This window comes from Oryctolagus cuniculus, chromosome X (genome assembly GCF_964237555.1).
Source record: "Oryctolagus cuniculus chromosome X, mOryCun1.1, whole genome shotgun sequence".
Lineage (NCBI taxonomy): Eukaryota > Metazoa > Chordata > Mammalia > Lagomorpha > Leporidae > Oryctolagus > Oryctolagus cuniculus.
The window spans coordinates 73,484,768-73,510,541 of record NC_091453.1 but is presented as its reverse complement, the minus strand read 5'-3'; the positions used below and the strand labels follow the sequence as shown (position 1 = coordinate 73,510,541).

The 25,774-nt window shown below is 44.6% G+C and overlaps 1 protein-coding gene across 2 annotated transcripts; it reads right to left on the bottom strand.

Moving 5' to 3' along the window:
- Nucleotides 1-343: 343 nt before the first annotated feature.
- NKRF (NFKB repressing factor) lies at nt 344-24,846 on the bottom strand. 2 transcript variants are annotated; one of them, XM_070067098.1, is made up of 3 exons: nt 24,153-24,846; nt 4,697-4,827; nt 344-3,300 (listed from the first exon to the last, which is right to left on the bottom strand). In XM_070067098.1, exons 1-3 carry the CDS (start codon nt 24,416-24,418, stop codon nt 1,343-1,345), a joined length of 2,355 nt encoding a protein of 784 aa, XP_069923199.1. In that variant the 5' UTR covers nt 24,419-24,846; the 3' UTR covers nt 344-1,342. The 2 variants fall into 2 exon arrangements, with proteins under 2 accessions (XP_069923199.1, XP_069923200.1); XM_070067099.1 differs by lacking the exon at nt 24,153-24,846 and adding an exon at nt 23,830-23,959.
- Between the last annotated feature and the right edge of the window lie 928 nt (nt 24,847-25,774).

Genomic DNA, 25,774 nt, shown 5'->3' with positions numbered 1-25,774 from the left:
AATGTTATAAGATACTGCAAATAACCTACTTGTCCTGAACACCATTTCACTGGAGGTGTTTCACTATCAATATTCATCTGTGCTGTTACAGGTGAAGTTAAGACTTGATTTACCTGAGGCACAAAACCAAAATCGCATAAAAGTGAATAGCCCAAGATTTAGTTGAAGTCAACATGTCAGTCCATATGAAAAATGTGATAGGTGACTGATTCCTATCTGCTAATCATTCCACTCCTCACATGTGCTTTGGCGCTGAAAGATTCTGTGCAGACACTACTTCCCTTCTCTAAGGACTGAAAGTGTTGCTACGAGGCTGCTGCTCAGAAACAGGCACACCACCATCTTGATCAACATTGGCTCCTTTTTATTCAGGAAGCATACACTAAGTCTTTTTATACATTTTTTACATTCCAGAAATAAGCGAAAATAGCAGTTTTAAGTATGTTACAAAGTTGGCTTTTCGGGCTTAACAAGCTTTTTGAGAGAGGAACCAGCCAACTGACCTTTTCATCAAAGCACCAATGGATCCTCAGTCTTTTACCAAGCTCTACCACAGCTGTGGTTGTCTTGGATGTGCTGTACATCCAAACCGTGTGAAAGCTAAAATGGAGAGTTGCTGTGAGTCTCTCTGCAAGGCACCAAGAACAGTTCAAGCTTCCTTTCTTCAGACTGAGTCAGTTTGTGAAACTTTTCAATTGCTCTCTCAAGTAGTGCTCTCTCAGCATGAAGACTAGAATTTGTTAAAACTCATATATCACAAGATACAGTAAATTACTTCCAATATTCTGGAAATCACATGGTAGAAGTTATAAATAAATGAACACTAAAATTACTTTAAGAAAAATTTTACATCACTTTGTAAGGACATTTACACATACAGCACGATTTATTGTTAAACATTCACACATAGATGAAGATTGATAATACAAAATGATCTGACATTTTCAATAAGTCTGGAAATAAAACTGCAGTTTATGGTGGTTAATATCAACTTTACATATTGTTGCAGATTGCTGTGCTATGCCTTTTAAAATGAGAATTTCTTTACCAGGGTGAAATTCCACTTGGATATGTATTCTTGCTTAAACAAACTACTAAAATCTTGAGGGACACAGCAATATCAAAGACACAACAGTAAACTGCACAATTATTATCTGCTGGGTTAAGCTAATACAAGTGAACAGAACTCTTCGGATTCCAATATCTAATAATAAAGCACTATTATGAAATGAACAAGGTGAAACATCTTAAGAATGAATATAGTCTGCAACCAGAACATGTAGCATTTCTTTAATTCACAAATCTGCCTCGTAGGCATTTACAAAATAAATTAGTTAAGCTTTCAATTTGCTTGAGGCATAACAAGTTCATAATGCCCCACCTGGCCTTCCTGTTTGAGTTGATCTAACAGGTCTTCCTTCCGTCTTTTTCTCCCTACCACCAGGTACCTATCATGGCCCACCCCATGCGACTTACTCTTAAGACCATACTTCTGGGCAATCTGATGTATCTGTTTCCGTTCGTCATTAGTCAGTTCTGTAGAGAAAGTCAAATCCGTGTGGCTCTCGGAGCGGGCATAGTTTCTGATGATCTGTTCAATATCTCTCTTGGCAATTTTATTGACCCTCTCTACGTCAAGACCAAGGCCTTCCCGTTTATGCTGCTCTTTGACTGAGATAGGCTCCCGGATACCCTCACCGGATTTACCTAAGCCACCACCCGTCCAACCCATCTTTCTCAGCAGCTGATTTCCTATGTTATCTTCTTTGATTTGTTGCTTGTAAGCTTCCTCTGCTGAGCGGCCTTGAATTTCATTTCGTGAAATCACATCTTCAACAGTTCCTTTCTTCAAGTTGTTAATGACAGTTGGCTGGGTCTTTTTAAGGGTTTTCACAGCTTCTCCAGCAGCTTCATATTTGACAGTTTTCTTGACTCCAACTGCTTCTGCAATTACTTCACTCTCTAGAATCACCTTGCACTTCCAGCGGAGGCCTGTCATCCTTTCATAGACGTATTCAACTGTCATTCGGTTAAACTGAGCAGTGTCATTCAGTGTGCACACGGGGTTTGAAGAATTCTCATACACTACAAGATCCTTTATATCTTTCTTCTTTCCGGACCCTCTGGGTGACGAGCCTGTATGGCATTGTGAACTTTTGACAGATGGGTAGGTGGGTTGTGTTTTCTGAAGAATTTTCAAAGCCTCATCAGCAGCTGCATGTTTACTTGTTTTCTTGGTTCCATAACCTTCAGCTAAGCAGTGATCTTGCAAAAACACTTGACAACGCCATGTACGATTGGGCATCATCTCATATTTGTATTCAACTGACATTTTGTTGAATGAGGCAGAATTGTTAAGAATACCAATTGCATCATTTGCATTTTCTGTAATGACAAAATTGGTCCAGTGTTTGGCAGAAGCATTAAAAATTGGCTGCCCGGAAGCATCTTTACCTAGCACCACCAGGTCTTCCAGTGGTTTCAGAGCTGGAGGAAATTCATACGAAAGCATGCCAATCTGACACACCACAAGGTCCTCTCCAATTGTGTGCTTGAATTTCCGCCGGACAACTCGAACTTCAATACGTTTCTGCAAGAGTTTCACAGCTAGCTCAGTAGCTCGATCCCTGGACCCATTCTTGCTGCCAGCATAACCTGTAGTTAAGTAGATATTTTGGCATCTAACTTCACAAGCGTAACCATCTGTTAGAAGTTTTTTATTTTTGGGGATGTCAGCAGGAGGGATTTCTTTTAGAGGAGCATATATATATTCAGGATTTGTCTTACATGCTTGAATGCAGCGAGTTAACATATAGGTATAATTAATCTTATCCGACCCAGAAGTCATCTCTGGATTGGAAAGGTTCTTCCAGATAGTCGCTGTTAATTTTTCAATAAAATACTGCTTCTCGGCTACCACTGACTCGGGAAACGTCTGCGACGGTGAAGGCTCGGCAGCTGACTGAGAGTTCGCCTGCTGTGATGCGCTGCTTGGGGCAGGGCTGCCGCTGTCAAAACACATGCTGCCGGTTACAGGCTGCTCCTTTGTGAAAATAAATCCTGACGAATCACAATACTGAGAATTTCCATCTTGTATACTGAAGGAGTCTTGAGTGTAATCTTGGTAGATGTCTCTTGACATGCTGGAAAAATGTGTTTGTTCATTTACCTCTTTCGTTTGAGGGCCATAAGGATCTTCCTGTCTTTCATCATTTGAACTACTAGCTACAAAATGTACAGGCTCAAAACGAGGTCTCGCATGGAATTTGGAACCGGCTTGCTTTTTAGGAGGATTTTGACCTATGGAATGAGTGAAATTTACAATTCATTAAAATGGGAATATTTCAAGAGAACCAAGCAGGAAAATCAGTACCAACATTATTATTTTCAAACTGCCTTGTTGGTACAAGACATGTGCCATCACAAAAACTTCAAGTCATTTGGGTGAAGGGACTCAAGTATCGAGGGGTGACTCCAGAGTAAGAAGCGATGCTTCCTGTCCTTCCATGTGTAAGGGAAGATTTTTGATAGAGAACATACACTTGTATCAAGTATGTATGAGTCACTGCTACTCATGACTGGTAGATCCCTTTGCACCAAATGAGCTAAAGAATGGGAAGTGTACTGGAAGGATGTTCCAATACAATCTCATGCCACCTATGCTGAAAAGCTCATTTAAGGGCTGCAGATGGAACAGATGGCTCTAATGCAACAGAGATGATGAGCAGAGGCACTTACAAAGCCTTACGCATTTACATCAGAGCTGGTTAATGTGATGGTGCTTTACATAGTTATGACTAAAAATCAAAGAAAAAGAATTATCAAACTTTCCCAAAGGTTTTCAACTTCAAAACCTTAGTTCTGGCCTATTCTGCATAAAAAGGTTTTTGCTACACTTTATTTTTGTAGAACAAATAATAGGTGGAAACTATTGATTTATGGGGGATACCAAATTTAAAGCTATGGAAGAACTCTCTTTGGAAACCATCCCAGACACTAGAGCTTCCTCCCTGTAACATTGTTCAGTAAAAATCTGGTCCATTATGGACCCATCCAAGAAGATTTAGTTACCTAGATGCTCAAATGATTACAGTATAAGATTGTTCTATTCAGAGGGAGGTTCCATGGCATAGATTTGGAGACTAGCACTAAAGCTTATCTTCAGTATTCTTAGTTTTAAGTTCTATTTAGTATCCTCAAAAAAAAAAGTACATAAGGCCAGCACTGCGGCTCACTAGGCTAATCCTCCACCTTGCAGCGCCAGCACACCGGGTTCTAGTCCTGGTTGGGGCGCCGGATTCTTTCCCGGTTGCCCCTCTTCCAGGCCAGCTCTCTGCTGTGGCCCAGGAAGGCAGTGGAGGATGGCCCAAGTGCTTGGGCCCTGCACCCCATGGGAGACCAGGAGAAGCACCTGGCTCCTGCCTTCGGATCAGCGCGGTGCGCCAGCCACAGGGCGCCAGCCGTGGCGGCCACTGGAGGGTGAACCAACGGCAAAAAGGAAGACCTTTCTCTCTGTCTCTCTCACTATCCACTCTGCCTGTCAAAAAAAAAAAAAGTACATAAGTAAAAATTAAAACTCCTCTAACTTTGTGTAAGAACCAATGTTACTTAAAATCGGACATCACACTAATATCAGTTTTTAAAAAGAGCCACACTGTTTCTTCAAATCCCACCTTCCAGAAACAAGTATACTCACCATCACATGTTGAGAGGTGGCGTTTTTGACCTTTGGAAGGTTTGGGCAGTACTAGGTCATATGAAGGCATCTCTCCAATATCAATACCTTCAGCCATTTGGAGAATTTTTTCCATCAAGCGTGGGCTGTACCTATTTAAAATAATATGATTTACAATTAAAATGGAGAAGGATATCCTTTTTTTTTTTTTTCCAAAGCTCGTTTGAGCCAGTCTTATCATTCCTCCAAGAAGACTTTACTAACAGGGTATCCTGGCTATAAAACCACAGAATCAGCCCTTAAACATTTATGTCTCAAATGATTCACTCAGGCATCAAGATATTTCAGCATAAGAGAAGACACAGAAATATAAAATCAAGAAATGTCGGCAAAGATCTTCAATTTGAATTTAAAAATCAGAATAAACTTGTGACTTATTTTTCCCTTTCACATACATACAATAATTATAAATAATTACATTTTTATACAAGTACAGTTTTAAGAGTGCCGGTTCATGTCCCAGATGCTCTGTGTCTACTTTTTTTAAAAAAGATTTATTTATTTATTTGAAAGACAGAGTTATGCAGAGGCAGAGAGAGAGAGAGAGAGAGAGAGAGAGAGGTCTTCCATCTGCTGGTTCACTCCCCAAATGGCCTCAATGGCCAGAGCTGAGCCAATCTGAAGCCAGGAGCCAGTAGCTTCTTCTGGGTCTCCCACGCAGGTACAGGGGCCCAAGGACTTAGGCCATCCTTCACTGCTTTCCCAGGCCATAGCAGAAAGCTGGATCAGAAGTGGAACAGCTAGACTTGAACTGGCGCCCACATGGGATGCCAGAACTGCAGACAGTGGCTTTACCTGCTACAGCACTGACCCCGATGCTTCATGTCTGATTCAGTGCCCTGCTAATGGCCAAGGAAGGCAGCACAAGATGGCCTAAGTGCTTGGGCCCTTGCCATCCAAAAATGTAGGCAACCTGATAGTGTTACAGGTTCCTGGCTTTGGTCTAGCCCAGCCATGGTTCTTGTGGCCATTTTTGGGAACCAGCAAATGAAAGACCAGTATCTCTCTCTGTTCTTTCCCCTCTAACTCTGACTTTCAAATAAATAAATAAAATCTTAAAAAAAAGTTGACATTCAGGTTGTGGTCTTTATAATGTCTCATGAAAAGTAATCAGGATCCTTAGAGAAATGGCTGACTGTAAGGGGCAAGAAATGTCTAAGATGGAGCAGGCATTAGGGCATAGTGGGTTGAGCAGCAACCTGTGATGATGGCCTTCCAACAGATCAAGTCCTGGCTGCTCCACTTCCAATCCAGCTCCCTGCTAATGTGCCTGAAAAAGCAGAAGGTGGCCCAAGTGCTTGGGTCCCTGTCACCCACATAGGAGACATTGATGAAGCTTCTGGCTCCTGGCTTCAGCCTGATCCAACTCTAGCCATTGTGGCCATTTGGGCAGTGAACCAGTGGATGGAAATTCTCTCTGTGTCTTCCTCTCTGTGTAACTCTAGATTTCAAATAAATGACAAGGAAGTTGTCCAAGACCACAGGGCTATGTCAAATGGACTCAGAAGCCAATTTGAGTAGACTTCTACTGGCAAAGTGAGCCAACATGAGTATCAGTAAGAACAATAATAGCACTGGATTAAAGGGCATTAAATGTGTTCAGAATCCATTAGCTCATAATGATACTTACACACACATTATCGGTCACCTTTGGAGGATAGAGGGAATAAGGCATTATTCTGCAAGCAGGTAAACATTAAAGGCAGGAAGCAAGCATTTTCCCTACATTTTCCTATACAAATTGTACCTCAGAGTAACCACAGAGTTATTGAAGAAAATCTGTTTTACAGAAGCACTCCAGCTACTAAGTGAAGAACTAATGGACCACTACCATTTTCAAACCATAATAACGTAATAGATGTTCATCAATGGCTGCTAAACTCAACAGGGGAAAAGTAGATGGGCGAAAACTCAGAAACAGACCCACACAAATATTCTCAACTTACTGTTGGTAAAGGTGTAAAAGCAATTCGATTCAAATGAACAAACAGTGCCAATACAAGTGGGCCTCTATAGGCAACTAAACAAAATCCACAATCTAAACCTCAAACATTATAGAAAAATTAGTTCAAAATGCATCATGGACTTAAATGCAAAGCCATAAAGCTTTTTATAAAAAACAAAGGAGAGGGGGCCACCACTGTGGTGCTGCGGGTTAACGCCCTGGCCTGAAGCATCGGCATCCCATATGGGCGCTGGTTCTAGTCCTGGCTGCTCCTCTTCTGATCCAGCTCTCTGCTATGGCCTGGGAAAGCAGTAGAAGATGGACCAAGTCCTTGGGTCCCTGCACCCATGTGGGAGACCTGGAAGAAGCTCCTGGCTCCTGGCTTCAGATCAGCGCAGCTCCGACCGTTGCGGCCATCTGGGGAATGAGCCATCGGATGGAAGACCTCTCTCTCTACCTATCTCTTTCAAACAAATAAAATAAATCTAAGAAAAAAATAAAGGAGAAAATTGTCATGATCTAGGACTAGGCTAAAGTTCTTGTGGACCAAAAGTATGGTCCAGGAGAGGAAATAGTGATAAAACAGGTCTCATCAAAATTAAAACACCTTGGCCTTAAAAGACCTTGTGAAGAGGATGAGAATCCAGCTACAGACTGGGAGAAAATATATTCAAAGCATACACTTGACAGAGATTAATATCTAGCATAAAGATCTCAAAACTGAACAGTAACAAAGAAATCAGATTAGGAAATGAGTAAAAGACATGAGCAGAATATTTCACCCAAGAAGACAGACCAACTGCAAAGCATATAAAAAGATATCCAACATCATTAGCCACCAGGGTAATGCAATTTAAAACCCCAATGAGGGGGCCTCATCCCAGCCGGGTGGGTTAATTGGCAGCCTGCAGCAGCAGCATCCCATATCAGAGCACCCTTTCAAGTCCCAGTTGCTCTGCTTCCAATACAGTTCTCTATAATGTGTCTGGGAGGGTAGTGGAAGATGGCCCAGTTATTTGTGACCCTATCACTTATATGGGAGACCTGGATGGAGTTCCAGGCTCTTGGGTTCAGCCTGGCCCAGTCCTGGCCACTGTGGCCATTTCAGGATTGAACCAGTGGATGGAGGACCTCTTTTTTTTTTAAAGATTGTATTTATTTATTTGAGAGTTAAGAGTTACAGACAGTGAGAAAAAGAGACAGAGAGAAAGGTCTTCCTTTTGTTGGTTCACTCCCCAGATGGCCACAACAGCCGGAGCTGAGCCGATCCAAAGCCAGGAGCCAGGTGCTTCTTCCAGGTCTCCCACGTGGGTGCAGGGGCCCAAGCACTTGGGCCATCTTCTACTGCTTTCCCAGGCCATAGCACAGAGCTGGATTGGAAGAGAGACAGCTGGGACTAGGACTGGCACCCATATAGGATGCCAGCGCCGTAGGGAGAGGATTAACCTACTGCGTCATGGTGCCGGCCCCTGGATGACCTCTTTCTGTGCGTGCCCCCTTCCAACTCTCTGTCAGTCCACCTTTCAAATAAATAAAAATAAATCTTTTAAAAAAACACAATGTGATATCACTACACACCTATCAGAATGGCAAGAATGTGGAGGGTTCATTCAGACACTGCTGGTGAGGATATAAAATTGCAGTTTCTAATAAAATCAGACATCAATTACCACATAACCTAGCAATCGTCCTCCTGGACACTTACCTCAGAGAAATAAAGACTTTCACTCAAAGACCTGTATATAAATGGTCATAGAAGCTTTATTTGTAGAAGCCCAAAACTGCAACCAGCCATTCTTCAAGAAGTGAATGGCTAAACTTTGGTACACACAAACCATGGACAATTATTCAGCAACAAAAAGGAACAAACTAGTCATACATACAACAGTGTGTATGAGTGGGAGGGAGATGGCTGTGGCTATAAAAGGACAACATGAGGGATTCTTGTGGTACTGGAACTGTCCAATATCTCAACTATGGTGGCAGATACATAAATCTACACATGTGATGAATTCTATAGAACTAAATTACAATTACTACTAAAACTGAGGACTGAGGGATAAGGACAATGTCCTTATCCTAGTTATAGTAATAAATAGTAATTTTGAAAATTTATCACTGGAGAAACTGTAAAGAGCACTGGACATCTCTGTGTTATTTCAACAATGGCATATGAATCTACAATTATCTCAATAAAAAATTTAATAATAGGGAATTTTATCTAACATCATTTTATCTTAACATCATTAAAAGTGGGACAAGCATGTCTTCTGATGCGACATACAAAGCACTACCCATAAAACATTTCTGCTCACCAAATAACTGAATATCAATCTAATCAAGCCCCTAACTCTCAGAAATACATTAAATACCACCAAAAGAACATAACCAGCCAAATCTCGAATGAGGGACAAGTGTGTGATGACTTAATTTCTTTATCAAATAAATGATATGAAAAAAAAAAGGAAGAGAAATGGTTACAGGTTATAGGAAAGAGATTAAATACATTGTGGACTTTGTATCATGAATCAAACCAACTGTAAAAAGACATTTGAGGGATGGACATTTGGCTTAGTAGTTAATATGTCAGTAAGGACACCTGGATTCAAGTCCTGGCTCCACTCCTGCTTCAAGCTTCCTGCTGGGAAGTTTCCCATTGCCCATGTGGGAGATTCAGATTAAGTTCCTAGTTTCAGTCCAACCCATCACTGTAGGCATTTCTGTTTCTGTTTACATTTGTCTGTCTCTCTCCAAAACAAACAAAAAGACTTGAGAGAATTGAACACGAACCAGGCACTGGATAATTTTAAGAGACTACTATTTTGTTCAGTATTAACAACTGTATTATGACTTTTTATTTTTTAAATTTATTTATTTGAAGGGCAGAGTTAGAGTTAGAGAGAGAGAGAAAGAAAAGAGAGATCTTCCATCTGCTGGTTTATTTCCCAAATGGCTGCATCAGCTGGGGCTAGGCCAGGCTGAAGGCAGGAGCCAGGAACTCCACATGGATAGCAGGGGTCCAAGTGTTTGGGCCATCTTCTGGTGCTTTCCCAGGCACATTAGCAGGGAGCTGGAATGGAAGTGGAGCAGCCAGGACTTGAACCACTCTCATATGGGATGCTGGCATCAAAGGTGGCAACTTAACCCACTGCACCACAATACTGGTCTCTTGTGACTGTAAAAAATTCTTATGGGACACAGATATTTCTCTTCAATATTCCCCAGTCTACCCTCCACTAGAAAATGGGGTAGAATAGATAGCATAAGAAAGGTAGCAGAACAGATTGCTGATAATTGCCAAGTGATGAGTACATGAGTACATGAAAGTTCCTTAAACTTTTCTCTCCTTTTGTCAGTTTGAAATTTTCCATAGCAAAAAGTTTTAAAATATATATTACAAAGCAGCTTCTTGTGAAGTATCAGGGCATTTTAAAAAGTTCATGCAAAATACATATTATGAAAAACTATGCATGGATTTCAAAACTTGTGGCATCAAAATAAACATTTTGATTCCAACTTTCCAGGAATTATTAAGCTTGGTTGCTTGATAGAATATCATTTTATTTCAGAGAAACAAAAACCTGAGCTCAGGTCAAGTTTTAATTATGATGGGTTCTTGCTCATCCTTCCTACCTTCATAGCCTTTCCCAGCCTATAACCAAAAAAGAGATTACTGGCAGCATTTGGGAAGAAAGTTCTGAAAACAAGTGAAAAGAATCAGTTCTGAACATGAAGGAGGGCAATATTTTACATTCTTGGCACAGTAAGTTCCACACCCATCATATGTCTTTCCTTGCAAAGTAGAAGACAAGGAAGCCTTCCTTGACAGATTACTGGAAGCTAGCGCAACTGTAACCTGCACTTCCTACTGATATCTGCTGCTGCTAACACCCATACTTTAAATATCAAGAGTGACTCAGAACATGGCGCTGTGAGTGGTGCGGAGTGTGTGGACTGCGGCCTGCAGCCTGGTCGTGGCTTCGATGCTTGCTGCACCCTGCTTGCCTCTGCCCTGGTGACTGCAGGCGGGTGCCATCCAGATGCTGTGCACTGGACCCGCTCTGTTCTCAGTGCGTAAATTCACAGAGAAACATGAATGGGTAACAACAGAAAATGGTATTGGAACAATGGGAATCAGCAATTTTTCACAGGAAGCTTTGGGAGATGTTGTTTATTGTAGTCTGCCTGAAGTTGGGACAAAACTGAAAAAAACAAAATGAGCTTGGTGCTTTGGAAAGTGTGAAAGCTGCTAGTGAACTCTGTTCTCCTCTATCAGGAGAAGTAACTGAAATTAATGAAGCCCTTGTAGAAAACCCACGACTCGTGAACAAATCTTGTTATGGCGGATCAAGATGACACTGAGTAACCTTTCAGAACTAGATGAACTAATGAGTGAAGAAGCCTATGAGAAATACATAAAATCTATTGAGGAATGAAAGTGGAACCCTTACATGAACTAGTATGGAATAACTTAATCCATCAAAGTTTTGCCTTAAATTAGTGGCAGACACGACTTAAATTAGCAGCAGACACGACTTAAATTAACAACTTCTAGCAATAATGATGGGAAGAAATACTACTTTCAACTCTGGTACTGGAAGAAAATATCCCCTAACTTTGTAATGACTGCAGATGAACACAATATACATATTTTTCACAGTACCTTGTGATTTTTATACTAGGCTCTAGGCACTAGTATTCAGAATACATGAAGTTATCTGTGGTAAAAACTAGTTATACAAATAATGTAATTCAAGGATAACATCATTATCTTAAGCCTTATGTAATATTGTAACTTGCTTATATTCATCCCTGGACTGGGGTCAAAAAATGTAATGATCTTTCCATTGGAAGTAACTGGGAATGCACAACAGCTTTTGTTAGTTGTACAGTGCCAGAGAAAAGAACACTATCTTAATTTTGCAATATACATTTGCTAGTGCTGTTTTATAGTGAAACAGCAGCACTACAGAAAAATAACTAAAAAGTGATCTGATTTTCATTTATTCTCATCTGAGCATTAGAAAACAGTCTAAAACATAAATTCCACATATCACTTCCATTCAGAGTTGGAATTCCACTTTAACAAAAGACTGAGATGAAGTCTAAAAGTCTTTTTTTCAGTCATGAATACGATCATTAGATTTCATCCCTATTTTAAAAATTATCCAGAAAGTAGCTATCGAAGGATGAAGATGAGTATGCAAATATGAAATCAGCCAAGGCAGTAGGGCTTTCATTACTGTTTTCCATGGTGTTTTTTTCATAGCCAGCATTGTGGTATAACAGGTTAAGCTACCACCATATGGGCACCAGTTGCTTCACTTCTGATTCAGGTCCCTGCTAATATACCTGGAAAAGCATGAAGATGGTCCCCAAATGCTTGGGACCCTGCAACCATGTGGGAGACCTGGATGAAACTCCTGTCTCCTGGCTTCAGCCTGACCAAGCCCTGACATTGTGGCCATTTGGGAAGTGAACCGGCAGATGGACTCTCTCTCTTTCCCTCTCTCTATGTCACTTTGCCTTTCAAACAAATCTTTTTTGTTCTTTTTTTGACAGAGTTAGAGAGAGAGACAGAGAGAAAGGTCTTCCTCCGTTGGTTCACTCCCCAAATGGCCGCTATGGCCGCAGCTGTGCCAATCTGAAGCCAGGAGCTTCTTCCTGGTCTCCCATATGGGTGAAGGGGCCCAAGGACTTGGGCCATCCTCCACTGCCCTCCCAGGCCACAGCAGAGAGCTGGACTGGAAGAGGAGCAACCAGGGCTAGAACCTGGTGCCCATATAGGATGCTAGAACTGCAGGGGGAGGATTAACCAAGTGAGCCACAGTGCCAGCCCCCCAAATAAATCTTAAAAACAGGCAGGCGCTGCGGCTCAATAGGCTAATCCTCCACCTTGCGGCGCCGGCACACCAGGTTCTAGTCCCGGTCGGGGCGCCAGATTCTGTCCCGGTTGCCCTTCTTCCAGGCCAGCTCTCTGCTGTGGCCAGGGAGTGCAGTGGAGGATGGCCCAAGTGCTTGGGCCCTGCACCCCATGGGAGACCAGGAGAAGCACCTGGCTCCTGCCATCAGATTAGCACGGTGCACTGGCCGCAGCGCGCCAGCCGCGGCGGCCATTGGAGGGTGAACCAACGGCTAAGGAAGACCTTTCTCTCTGTCTCTCTCACTGTCCTCTCTGCCTGTCAAAAAAAACAAAAACAAAAACAAAAACAAAAACAAAAACAAAACCTGCAACTCCAGAAATTTTAGAAAATGCACCAAGGGGCCAGCACTGTTGGCGTGGCGGGTAAAGCTGCCACCTGCAGTGCTGGCACCCTATATGGGCACTGGTTCAAGTCCTGGTTGCTCTACTTCCGGTCCAGCTCTCTGCTATAGCCTGGGAAAGCAGTGGAGGATGGCCCAAGTCCTTGGGACCCTGCACCCATGTGGGAGACCTGGAAGAAGCTCCTGGCTCCTGGCTTCAGATCAGTTCAGCCCTGGCCATTGTGGCCATCTGGGGAGTGAACCAGTGCATGGAAGACCTCATTCTCTCTCTCTGCTTCTCTTTCAAATAAAATAAATAAATCTTAAAAAAAGAAAATTCACCAATAAAAGCATCTATAATCCTAGTCAGTGATAAATTCATATCCCCTTTTCTGTTTTTCATAACCCTCCCTGTCATCAGATTATCTATGTTGATTTGCAACATGGTAGGAATTTTTTTTCTTTTTGCTGTTTTTCTTTTTTAGATTTATTTATTTATTTATTTGAAAGTCAGAATTACAGAGACAGAGAGAGATCTTCCATCCACTGGTTCACTCCCCCAATGGCCCCAATGGCCGGGGCGAGGCCAGGCTGAAGCCAGGAGTTTCTCCCAGGTCTCTCACATGGGTGAAGTGGCCCAAGCAGTTGGGCCATCTTCCATTGCATTCCCAGGTCCTAACAGGGAGCTGGATCAGAAGTGGAGCAGCTGGGACTGGAACCAGCACCCATATGGGACATGACAGCACCAGCCCCTTGTTGTTTTTCTTAACTGACTCTATCATAAGCTTTTTCTCCAAGTTCAAAAAATTTTTATTATTTATTTGAGTGACACAGAGAGCAAGTGAGCTCACACCTACTTAGTTGATTCTGTACTCCTGGCGCACAAAGGCCAGGAGACCAAAGCTGGGAGCCACAAACCCAATTCATGTCTCCTACAAGAGTGGCAACTATTAAAGCCATCACTTGGGGCCAGCGCTGTGGTGTAGCCACTGAAGCTGCCACCTGTAGTAACGGCATCCCATATGGTGCTGGTTCGAATCCCAGCTGTTTGATACAGCACTCTGCTACGGCCTGGGAAAGCAGTAGAGGATGGCCCACTTGCTTGGGCCCCTGCACCCACGTGGGAGATCTGGAAGAAGTTTCTGGCTCCTGGCTTCAGACTCGCCCAGTTCTGGCCATTACAGCCATTTGGGGAGTGAACCAGAGGATGGAAGACCTCTCTCTCTCTGCTTCTCTGTAACTCTACCTTTCAAATAAACAATCTTTTTTTGTTAAAACCATCAATTGTTGCTCCCAAGGGTCAGCTATTAACAGGACATTAGAGTCAGGAGCCAAAGATGGGTAGTGAATCTAGGTACTCCAACATGAGACAACCAAGCTTAAACATATGCTGTACCATGTAAGTTTTTTTTTTTTTTTTTGACAGGCAGAGTGGACAGAGAGAGAGAGAGACAGATAGAAAGGTCTTCCTTTTGCCATTGGTTCACCCTCCAATGGCCGCCGCACTGCACTGATCCGATGGCAGGAGCCAGGTACTTATCCTGGTCTCCCATGGGGTGCAAGGCCCAAGGACTTGGGCCATCCTCCACTGCACTCCTGGGCCACAGCAGAGAGCTGGCCTGGAAGAGGGGCAACCAGGACAGAATCCGGCGCCCGACCGGGACTAGAACCCGGTGTGCCGGCGCCGCAAGGCGGAGGATTAGCCTAGTGAGCCGCGGCGCCGGCCACCGTGTAAGTTTTAATAGTAATGCTGCATTCTGTGTTGTGGAGTAAGATGTAAAGTATCATTGAGACAAGTTTAATATAGTAATTTTAGGATGCCTGCATATTATATATTTAAGTCTTTTTTAAAAAGATTTTTAAAATTTATTTATTTGAAAGTCAAAGTTACACAGAGAAAAGAGAGGCAGAGAGAGAGAGGTCTTCCATCCAATGGTTCACTCCCCAGTTGGCTGCAATGGCCGGAGCTGCACCGATCTGAAGCCATGAGCCAGGACCTTCTTCCGGGTCTCCCGCCCCATTTAAGTTACTCATTTTCTCTCTCTTTTTAAAATATTTATTTATTTGAGAGGTAGAGTTACAGACAGTGAGAGGAAGAGACAGAGAGAAAAGTCTTCCTTCTGTTTGTTCACTCCCCAAATAGCTGCAACGGCCGGAGCTGTGCCGATCTGAAGCCTGGGACCAGGAGCTTCTTCCCGGTCTCCCATGCGGGTGCAGGAGCCCAAGCACTTGGGCCACCTTCTACTGCTTTCCCAGGCCATAGCAGAGAGCTGGACTGGAAGAGGGGCAGCTGGGACTAGAACCAGCGCCTATATGGGGTGCCAGTGCCACAGGTGGAGGATTAACCTACTGTGCCACGGCACCAGCCTCATTTTCTCTTAAAAAAGAAAAACCAAAGAACTCCAACAGTTCTTATAGTTCTCAAAGGCATCTTGTAATATACCAAGATTTTAGAAATCAGAATGCTATTCAACTGCCCCTCTATATCTAGCATATAAAAAGATTTTCAGGGATGGTGTTAGGGTGCAGTGGGTTAAGCTGCTAGCTGGGACATCAGCATCCCATATCGGAGCATTGGTTCAAGTCCTGGCTGCTCCACTTTAGGACCCAGCTCCCTGCAAATGTACCTGAGAAGGCAGCAGAGTACATGGGTCCCTTCCACCCACATAGAGAGACCTGGATGGAGCTCTTGGCCTGGCCCAGCCCCAGGCAGCCATTATGACAATCTGGGGAGTGAACCAGCTGATGGAAGATCTCTATCTCTCCCTTTGTCACTCTGCCTTTCCAAAAAAATAAATCATTTGAAAATTCCCACATTCCATATCATTGTACCTGGGTCTGATAACTGGGCTCTGGCTCCTGACTCCAGCTTCCTGCTAATGTAGACCCTGAGAGGCAATGGAAATAACTCAAGCAATTAAGTAATTGTACTCCTGCCACCCCCTATGAGAACTACATTAGTTCTTGACTTCCAACTTCGGTCCAGCCCAGTCCTAGCCATTGTGGGCATTTGGAGAGTGAGCAAATAGATGAGGGATTGCTGCCTCTCTAGTAAATAGTTTTAAAAATAAATAAAAACATGATTCCTAATGGACAAAAAAAATTTGTTTTCATGAATCTTACATTCCTGAACATAGAGGTGCTTACATAGCTGTGAGAAGACTATAAACCATAATAATATACAATGGCACCTGAAATTTAATAAACATTCAGTAACAGTTGCTTCCAAATTTTTAAAAAGTATATTAACCGTTCTGCTAAGTCCAAATTAAAAAGTTGACTTGGAAGTGAGTGTTTAGCCTAGCAATTAAAATGTCTGGGTCTCAGTGCACATTCTGGGAGGCAGTGGCAATGGCTCAAGTAGTTAGGTTCCTGTCCCCCAAGTGGGAGACCTTGATTGAGTTCATGGCTCTGGCCTGACTCAGCCCCAGTCATTGTCGGCATCTAGGGAATAAACCAGTGGATGGGAGCTTGCTTGCTCTCTCTGTCCCTTTCTCTGTGTGTCTAATAAAAAATAAGTAAATAATTTTTTAAAAGCTGAGGTTTGAGAATGAAGCAAAGATTAACATTTCAAACTATAAACATATTCAAACTATTCATAAGATTCCTAATGTTGGAAGTCAATGACATGCAACCAGATTGTTGATAGGTGTTTCAAAACCTCTCACTTCATTACCTCATATCATACACACTCTACATGCTATATGTAAAGGTAGTTATGAATCCAGCATAACCTACCTTTAAAATGCCAGTCTTGTATCAATGAGAAAGAGAAGAGACAATTAAGGGAGCAAAGTTGTTTTCATTAATATATATACTCTCAATGTCTCATCAAAGATGATTGATTAGGCCAGAATTCTACTTCTAATTCTACTGATCAAGAATGATTTGCGGGGCTGGTATTGTGGTGTAGAAGGTAAAGCTACCGCCATCGTACAATGTTCACGTCCCAGCTGCTCCACTTTTGATCCTGCTCCCTGCTAATGGCTTGGGAAAAGCAGGGGAAAGTGGCCCAAGTGCTTGGGCTGCTGCCATCTACACGGAAGACCCAGAAGAAGCTCTTGGCTCTTGGCTTCGGCCTAGCCCAGCCCTAGCCATTGTAGTCAACTGGGGAGAGAACCAGTGAATAGAAGAACTCTCTCTGAACTCTTTCAAAATAAGTAAATCTTTTTAAAAAAGGAATGATGGAGGCCGGCGCTGCGGCTCACTAGGCTAATCCCCCACCTTGCGGCGCCGACACACCGGGTTCTAGTTCCGGTCGGGGCGCCGGATTCTGTCCCGGTTGCCCCTCTTCCAGGCCAGCTCTCTGCTGTGGCCAGGGAGTGCAGTGGAGAATGGCCCGAGTCCTTGGGCCCTGCATCCCATGGGAGACCAGGAGAAGTACCTGGCTCCTGCCATCGGATCAGTGTGGTGCGCCGGCCGCAGCGCACCGGCCGCGGCGGCCATTGGAGGGTGAACCAAGACCTTTCTCTCTGTCTCTCTCTCACTGTCCACTCTGCCTGTCTAAAAAAAAAAAAAAAAAAAAAAAAAAGGAATGAGGAATGATGGAGCTGGTGTTGTGGCATAGCAGGTAAAGCCAGCGCCTGCAGTGCTAACACCCCATATAGGCACTGGTTTAAGACCCAGCTGCTCCACTTTCAATCCAGCTCTCTGCTATGGCCTGGAAAAGCAGTAGAAGATGGCCCTAGTGTGTGGGCCTCTGCACCTGCGTGCGAGACCTGGAAGCATCTCCTGGCTCCTAGCTTTGGATCGACGCAACTCTGGCCATTGCGGCCAATTGGTGAATGACCAGTGGGTGAAAGACTCTCTCTCTGCCTCTGCCTCTCTGTAACTCTACCTTTCAAATAAATAAATAAAACTTTTTTTTAAAAAAAGGAATGACTGGAAAACTGAATGTTTCAGTTATCATTCTGTTTTATTAAATATATATACACTATCTGCAATTATTTATTTATTTATTTTTGACAGGCAGAGTGGACAGTGAGAGAGAGACAGAGAGAAAGGTCTTCCTTTTGCCGTTGGTTCACCCTCCAATGGCTGCCGCGGCCAGCGCACTGCAGCTGGCGCACCACGCTGATCCGAAGGCAGGAGCCAGGTGCTTCTCCTGGTCTCCCATGGGGTGCTGGGCCCAAGGACTTGGGCCATCCTCCACTGCACTCCCTGGCCACAGCAGAGAGCTGGCCTGGAAGAGGGGCAACCGGGACAGAATCCGGCGCCCTGACTGGGACTAGAACCCGGTGTGTCGGCGCCACAAGGTGGAGGATTAGCCTATTGGGCCACGGCGCCGGCCACTATCTGCAATTTTAAGTAAAAATTGTACCATTCCTTAGGTATCCACATAAATATTTAAGTAGATATAGTTCAGAAGATTAGAAGATTGGACTAGGAGCAGGCACTTAATATAATAGTTAAGATGCCACTTGGACACCCACATTTCATACCAGTGTAATTGGGTTCAAGTCCTGGCTCTGCTTCCCATTCCAGCTTCTTGCTAATGTTCACCCTGAGACAGCACGTGATGGCTCAAGTACCTGCTACCTATGTGGGAGACCCAGACTGAGTTCTTGAATGGCTTCAGCCTGGCCAAGCCCTGGCTGTTGCAGACATTTGGTTAGTGAACCAGCAGGTGGGAGAGCTTTCTATCTTTCAAATAAATGAACAACTTTAAAAAAAAAAAAGAGTAATACTAGATTTTTATTAGATACAAGACATCTTAGAAACTGCTTATGGAAAAATCCTTAATAGGGTATTTAATTTAGCAATTTGAGCTCCGTTTGCCTGGACAATGAGGGGGGAATGATTAAAAGGCAGACAAAGATATTGCTTTACTTTATCCTGTAAAGAACAGTTCTCAGAGTGTAGTCCCTGGATCAGCAACATTAGCATCACCTGGCAACTTGTTAGAAATGCAGATTTTGGGGGTCAGTGTTGTAGCAGAGTGGGTTAAGCTGCTGCCTGGGACACCAGCATATCATGAGTGCCTATTCAAGTCCTAGCCACTCCACTTCAAATTCAGCTCCTTGCTAATGTCCCTGGGAAAACAGCAGAAGATGGCCCAAGTCCTTGGGCCCCTGTCACCCATGTGGGAGACCTAGTGAAGTTCCTGGCTCCTGGCTTTGGCTTGGTCCAGCCCTGGCAACCATTTGGAGTGAACCAGCAGATGGAAAACATCTCCCTGTCTCTCCCCTTTTACTCTGTAACTCTGCCTTTGAAATAAAATAAGTATCTACAAAAAAGAAAAAGAAATGCAAACACTGGGACCCCACCTCAGACCTACTGAATCAGAAACCCTGGCAGGGTCCAGCATTGAGGTGACACTGGCATCTCACACTGGAGTTCTGGTTTGAGTCCTGGCTATCTCTCTTCCAGTCCAGCTTTCTCTGTTAATGTGCCTGAGAAAGCAGCAGGTAACAGTCCAAGTGCTTGGGCCCTGCCACCCACGTATGAGGCCCAGATGGAGTTCCAGGCTCCTGGCTTCAGCATGACCCATTTGGGGAGTGAACTCTCCCTTTCTGCACGTAAATAAATACATCTTAAAACAAGGGGCGGGGGAGCCAGCGCTGTAGCATACTGGGTAAAGCCATCACCTGCAGTGCCAGAATCCCATATGGGCACCGGTTCTGGTCCCGGCTGCTCCACTTCCAATTCAGCTCTCTGCTATGGCCTGGGGAAGCAGTAGAAGATGGCCCAAGTCCTTGGGGCCCTGCACCCATGTGGGAAGACCCGAAGGAAGCTCCTGGCTTTGGATTGGTGCAGCTCTGGCTGTTGCAGCCAATTGGGGAGTGAACCAGCAGATCGAAGACCTCTCTCTCTGCCTCTCCTCTCTCTGTGTAACTGACTTTCAAATAAATAAATCTTTTAAAAAAAGAAGGGAAAAGAAACCTCAGAGGTAGGACCTAGAAATCTGTGTCTTAACAGATGATTCTGATGCATGCTTGAGAACCACAGTTACAAGAAAGAAGATATTCAAATTTATCCCATGGAAATCACCTCTATCACCAAAAGGAAAGTAATATGATCTGCCTCCCTGCACATTTGAGCTCCTGCTGGCTTTTTTCTTATGATCAAGAAATTTTCAAATATCCTTGACCTGGGAGTTTATTTCAGTCCCAACTAAAATCAAACACTATAAGCCCTGCCCAAGCAAAAATGTGCAACTTCCCTTTCTGCTACTGTTCACAACTTGGTCTGTCAGGTGATGAACTTTGAACAAGTGAGCAATTTTACTTTAGAAAGGGCTGTTCACCAAGTATTCTGCAGATCACTCAAGAAGAGAGTATTCTGTCAACACAAAAGCTCAATCAACATCAACACTAACACCAAGTACTAGAATACAAATTTTACCCACTTGAAGACAAGAGCTAACATAAAGCCTTCCTAAACTGGAACAATGTACTTGGTCCCCAGCTTCCAAGATTCTTTTTTGGCCCTTCTCTTTCTCCCACTTAAGTTATCAGATATAATGCAAGCCTTACTTTAAAAAAATTATTTATTTATTCGAAAGAGTTACAGAGAGAGAGGAAGAGACAGAGATCTTCCATCCACTGGTTTACTCCCCAAATGGCCACAATGTTCATTCAGGACTGGGCCAGGCAGAAGCCAGGAGCTTCATCTGGGTCTCCCACATGCATGCAGGGGTCCAAATACTTGGGCCATCTTCCCCTGCTTTTCCCACACCATTAGCAGGGAACTTTATCAGAAGTGGAGCAGCCTGGACACAAACTAGTGCACATAAGGGATGCCTGCATTGCAGGCAGCAACTTTACCCCTTGTGCCACACAGTGTGGGCCCTAAGCACTACTTTTCAATTAAGCTGATAATGCTACATCAAATGTAACACGATGATTTTTAGTACACATGCTACACACAAATGTATACATGTACATACACAAGACATCCTGGATGCTTGAGCTTTCAATACTATCTACCACTGACCTAGTTTGTTGTGAACGCCCTGGTTATGTACAAGGCTGTTCTTGCAGTGAAATTCTGAGATATAATGACGTGGCTTATATGAGCTACTTGCTTTCACTCCTGGACCATCCTTTACAGCTGTGTCAAAGTGGAAACAGCAATGGACTAGAGAGCAGATCAGTCTTAGCCTGAACTGTGGGACCTTGAACAAGTCACTTAACTTCTTGGCCTCCACTTTTTTAGCTGTAAAAATGATACTCATGTAATCTCAAGGTTGTTGTATTAACTCAGATCATAAATATTTAAAATGTATTCTACATTATAAAGCTGTATACATCCATCCAATTCACATAGACTTCTGGAGCAGCTACTATGCAGCAAAGGCGCTTTCCCCAAAGGACCTTACATTCTAATGGGAAGGTAGGATTTATTATCAATATAAAAGTTGGTGGGGCTGGCACTGTGGCATAGTGGGTAAAGCCACCTGCAGTGCCAGCATCCCATATGGGCAACAGTTTGAGTCCCGGCTGCTCCACTTCCAATCCAGCTCTCTGCTATGGCTTGGGAAAGCAGTGGAGGATGGCTCATGTCTTTGGACCCCTGCACCCTCGTGAGAGACCTAGAAGAAGCTCCTGGCTTCAGATAGGCACAGCTCTGGTGGTTGCAGCCAACTGGGGAGTGAACCAGTGGATGGAAGACCTCTCTCTCTGCATCTTCTCTCTTTGTAACTTTGCCTTTCAAATAAATAAATAAATCTTTTTTTTTTTAATTTTTGACAGGCAGAGTGGACAGTGAGAGAGAGAGACAGATAGAAAGGTCTTCCTTTGCCGTTGGTTCACCCTCCAATGGCCGCCGCGGCCGGCGCGCTGCGGCCGGCGCACCACACTGATCCGATGGCAGGAGCCAGGAGCCAGGTGCTTTTCCTGGTCTCCCATGGGGTGCAGGGCCCAAGCACCTGGGCCATCCTCCACTGCACACCCTGGCCACAGCAGAGGGCTGGCCTGGAAGAGGGGCAACCGGGACAGAATCCGGCGCCCCGACTGGGACTAGAACCCGGTGTGCCGGCGCCGCTAGGCGGAGGATTAGCCTAGTGAGCCGCGGCGCCGGCCTAATAAATAAATCTTTAAAACAAAAAGATGGCTATGCTCCTTCCCATTTTTTTTAAAGGACTCAGATTTCCCACATCCTTCTGTGATACTTAGATGCGATTATAGGCTAAAGATATCTTTTAAAAATGTTATTAAGTTACATGAGTTTCATACAGTGTATCAACAGATTTAGGAACATAGTAGCACTTCCCCAATCCTCCCTCCCTCTGCCTATGCTGTAACCCTTCCTTCCCCTCCCTCTCGGATTCCCACTCTTAATTTTTACAATGATCTATTTTCAGTATACTTAATGATCATATAGTTAACCCTACTCTAAGTAAAGGAGTTCAAGAAATAGTATGAAGAGAAAGAAAACAAAACTAAACACTGATCCTCAATGGAAGAGACAAGGGCTATAAACAATCATAGATTCTCAAAATGTCTATTTCACTCCAATATGTTACATTTCAGGTAATTATTAGTTACATGGATCAGGGAAAACACAGTATCTGTCTTTTTGCGAGTGGCTTATTTCACTAAGTATAATGGTTTCCAACTACAACCATCTTGCTGAAAAAGATAGGATTTCTTTTTTTTTTTTTTTCAGCTGAGTAGTACTCCATAGTGCATATATACCATAATTGCCTAATCCAGTCAACAACTGATGGACATCTGGGTTGATTCCACATTACAGCTATTGTTAATTGTGCTGCAATGAACATGGGGATACAGATAACTCTTTCATATGTTGATTTCTTTTGGTTTGGGTGAATTCTCAGGAGTGGGATGGCTGGATCATATGGTAGGTGTGTATTCAGATTTCTGCGGTATCTCCATGCTGTCTTCCACAATGGACGCACCAGTTTACATTCCCACCAGCAGTGGACCAGGGCACAATAAAGGTACCTTTTTTACTGCAAGAATAACATTATTAGGTGAAGCTCAATTAGATTTATCTGACTTGATAGTTATTAAGGCTTCCTCAGTTCCTCCAGTGAAACAATCATTATCTCTGAGGGTAGAAATTACTCTAACCTAGAGAAAATAGGAAAAAATAAACTTCTGTGATGAGAGTAAAGTATCATACTGGATGTCCTGTTCAACAATTCAGGGTAGAAGTGGGCAATCCTACTTTTCTGCATCTGCTAGTCATTCCTGGAACTGAACTGGGTTGACATTGATCTGATCATTTTCCTGAATTTCAGAGCCTTCCTAATGAAAAACTGACTGTGAGGCAGGAATGTTGAATAAAGAAGCCTCCCTATTTATCAAAGGAATGGCTAGTTTAATAAAGGGCCAATTTAGGGATTCTGAAGGACAGAAATCCAAGAAGTGTGTATAAAAAAAAAAAAAACTGCGTTGGAACCGTACTGCAGTCTCCATTGAAAGCAAAGAGCTTTCAAAGAGGCCTGTTCAGAATGCCACCAGGTTCTAGGAAAGGAAGAAAACACACACACACACACACACAGCCAGCCCTAAAACCTCACTAGAAGCCAAATGTTAATCCTCCTTATCCCATTTAAGGTAAAAAGAGGACAATCCATTTTTCTGTAGATATATCCATTTCTTTGTTTGAGTCCAGGCACATTATGCGCAAATCTACAGGCAAGGCTGACGCTGCGGCTCAGAGACCTGATACATACCACCTCCTCAGGAAAAGACAGTAAGACTCAGCTGGGGGCTGCAAGGAAAGGGGGCTAGTGTTTTATTCAATGAGGATGGAAGAAGAGTGGTCAAGAGACTAGGATTAGAACTGTGGGATTCCCCCACCTCCCCACTCCCCGCAGCCCCGACTATAGAATATTCTCTGCAGATACCGCATCCTTGGAAGGCCCAACGCAGGTCCGAGGTTCTGAGATTTATTTCCCACGCCCTCCAACACCACCAACCACCACAATGATCACCTCTCAATAATCCTCTTCCAGGCGCTGCTCCACCTCCATACCTGGTCCTGGAGTGGCCGCTGATCCCCGCACCCTCGTAACTGTTATACTATGCTTTGCCACCACAGTCCGCCACTCCACCCCCAGGCTAACAGAGAACCCTCTGGTGTTCCCCAGCACCGCCAAATCTCCAGGCTCCAAGGCGTCATCCGCATCCAGCGGCTGCCCCTATCCTGACCACCGTCACAATCGATCCACCGCGGTCCCTAACCCGACCTCCCTCACCCCCCCATCCTCATTCTTAGCCCGCCCCGCCCCTCCCCCTACGCGCGCCCTTCCCTCACCTGCAACCCAGGAAAACGTGGTTGGTCCAGGCGGCGGAGAGAGCGAGGAGCTGGTCGAGGGCAGCCCCCGGATAGCTGTGCAGGTGCCGACAGATGAAGCTGCGCCGCAGAGCCCACTGCCAGTCACTTTCGTGGCTATAGCGCCACTGCTCCAGCACTGGCTCTGGCGGGGGCGGCGGGAGGGGCGGCAGCGGCGGCGGCGGGAGGGGCGGCAGCGGCGGCGGCGACAGGAAGTCGCCCCCCAACAGCAGACGTCCTCCAGCCATCTTCTCCGCCCCCAAGCAGGGACCCCAGGGACGAAGCCAACTACCGACAGCGAGTCAGTGACCCGGCGGGAACAGGGATCGGTGGGAGGGGGGGCGTGAGGAGGCAGGCGCCGGAGCGCGACCAACTCTCGGGTGACTGGAGTGTATGCGTGGGGGCGACCGTTTAAAGATGGGGGTGGGGGGCTCGAGCTCACGTCCCGATGCCCGGACAGATGCCCGCTACCCCTCCAACTCGTGGACGCGCAGGACGGCTCCCGCCGCACTCACACGCGCAGGGGAGGCAAAGCCAAGCCCTGCGCTCCGCACTCCACGACCCTCAGACCCACGCACTGCGCGGGGAGGGGAAGAAAGCCACCAGCTCGTTCGGCTCCCCCTCCTCTGGGCTGTAGCCTACCTACCCGCGTGCCGCCCCGAGGTTGTGAGGCCAGTGCGCATGCGCCGCGGCTGTTCCCTAACTTCAAAATCCCGTCGGAGAATCTCGCGCGACCTAGTTTTTCCCCTCTCTGACGCCTACAGGCTTCTGACGCATTGTGGTGACTCGCGTAGGGCGGGGACTACGGAAAGGGAGTGAGGAAGGTTCTTTGGGGTTCTAGAACGTGGGTACGTTAAATCCCTGAAAGGTACCCTCGGGGTGCTGGTTGGTAGCACTCACTTCTGGCGCTTTTGCTTGGATTTCTGCGTGGTGCAACAATGAGGCCGTGCCCTTTATGTCAACTCTCCTAAGCATCTCCGCCCCCCCGCCCCCCCTTCCCCCCCTGTCCCAGAGGATAGCTTGAAAAGCTTTGTGTGTCACACGCATCATTAGCTTTGTAGTTTATTAGGAAAACCTGGTAAAATTGAAACGCTTGCAAAGAAAATCACTGACAGTGCCTGAAGTCAACCGCTTCTATAGTCCATACTCCCCATTCCGATGGCTTACAAACAGACACTCATGTTTACACAGTTCTGATGATAATTGCAAATTCAATTTCACCTCTCAGTTTAAAATGTAAAATTTTACAGAATATAAAAATACAAAAGGGGCCCCTGCACTCAAGGTGGGAGACCAAGAAGCTCCTGTCTCCTGGCTTCAGATGGGACCAGCTCTGGCCATTATAACCATTTGGAGAGTGAGCTAGCAGATGGAGAATGAAAGATCTCTCTCTCTCTCTTTCTCTCTCTCTCGCCCTCTCCCTCTAACTCTGCCTTTCAAATAAATAAAAAATATTTTTAAAAACAAGTGATTTCTTTTATAGTTGGATTAATTTCAGCTGGTTGAATATGTCCCCTCCAAAATTTAAGTGTTGAAACTGAATAGCCAATGTGATAACCATTAACGTGATTAGATTATGAGGGTTCCTCCCTCCTGGGAAGGAA